General features: G+C 49.2%; 1 protein-coding gene across 1 annotated transcript in view; it reads left to right on the top strand.

Annotated features, from left to right (window-relative positions):
- Positions 1–42: 42 nt before the first annotated feature.
- Positions 43–1,326, top strand: part of TEOVI_000078800 (Trypanosome variant surface glycoprotein (A-type)/Trypanosome variant surface glycoprotein C-terminal domain containing protein, putative) — a gene marked incomplete at both ends in the record, with an annotated part of 1,440 nt that continues 156 nt past the window's right edge. Inside the window, one exon of the mRNA XM_067224133.1 lies at positions 43–1,326. Coding sequence (XP_067080234.1) covers positions 43–1,326 — 1,284 coding nt within the window.

Genomic DNA, 1,326 nt, shown 5'->3' with positions numbered 1-1,326 from the left:
AAGTGGAAACCGCTCGCAGACTTCTCGAAAACACTTGAAAAAATGCCAGGGCGAATACTAACCATCGCCAAACAAAACCTAAACTACATCAATAGCCTCGCGGTAAACGCTGCGCAGGCCGAAGTAGCAGCTGTTACGCAGCGACCAGGGGAACAAGCTCTAGTGTGGGCGGCAATAGCCGAGACTCTACGAAGCCTGCATGCCCAGCGAGTAGGGGAACAGGAGAGCAAAACAGCAGCGGCTCTAACCGCGGTAGCCAGGGGCGAGTTTTTGCGCGGACATATAGCCGAATTTTTCAAGGTGACGACAGCTGTCTCCGGAAGCAACACACAAGGCTGCCTATCAACCAACAACGCGGCGGGACCGGCAAACAATGTTCAACAAACAATAAGCGCTTTAGCCGCCGACGCGCCGAACGTCGAACACGCAACCTTTACCGAACAGGAAAATGATTTACCGGAACTAACACTAAGCGGCTTCAGTCAACTGTCAGCCTGCGACGGTCTCGTGGATAACAGCCTAACAACAGGAACGGAATGCAATCTGTTCAAAGGAGCAAGCACTGGCCTTATGACAGGATCAAAAATAGCACAGAACGTCCCATTCGCTGGAGGATGGTTCTCAAAATCTAGCGCCTCGGACACGCAAGCCGTCAATGTGGACGCAACAAAATTCAGTTCTTCCACCGAAGAAGCCAAGCACTCAGCAATACCACTCTACAAGAAAGCATGGGAAGCCATCAAGGAAGTCCAGCCTTCGACAACGTTGAAAATGAGCGGAATAGACGGCAAGCAGCTAGAAGGGCTAAAAACAAGCGAATCATTCAAAAAAGCAGTCAAGAGGATCTTACTAAAAAATGCAGAACCGTACACACCAAGCGACAACGACGCAGTAAACCAAAAAATCGCAGCTGTGTACGGAGCACAAGAAAGCGAGTTCACAACAAGGTTCTGGGGAAAGCTGGCGACGATAAATATCGAAGAAGTGGTGTCAGGAAAACCACAGACCAACCTAGGAGCACTACGCGACCTAGAGGGATTGGCCCGGGCAATAAATTACTACACCACCAAAAATGCGGCAGATCTAACAGAAGTTGTGGGCCAGCTAAAAGAGAAAGGGGTGTGTAGTGAGACGAAAGAAGGAGCGGACAACACTTGCAGTAAGCTAAGAGATGCCGCGACATGTATTGCGAACCCGATATGCAGTTATAACGAAACAGAAACAGACACAACTAAAAAGTGCAAATTTAATGCGACAAAAGCCTCAAAAAATGGTGTTCCTGAAGCACAAACTCAAACTGGAGGGACTGAAACGACACCCTCAGAC

This window comes from Trypanosoma equiperdum (assembly GCF_001457755.1).
Source record: "Trypanosoma equiperdum strain OVI genome assembly, contig: ctg_239, whole genome shotgun sequence".
Classification (NCBI taxonomy): domain Eukaryota; phylum Euglenozoa; class Kinetoplastea; order Trypanosomatida; family Trypanosomatidae; genus Trypanosoma; species Trypanosoma equiperdum.
The sequence above is the reverse complement of the archived record's forward strand: the minus strand, read 5'-3'. Positions and strand labels throughout refer to the sequence as shown.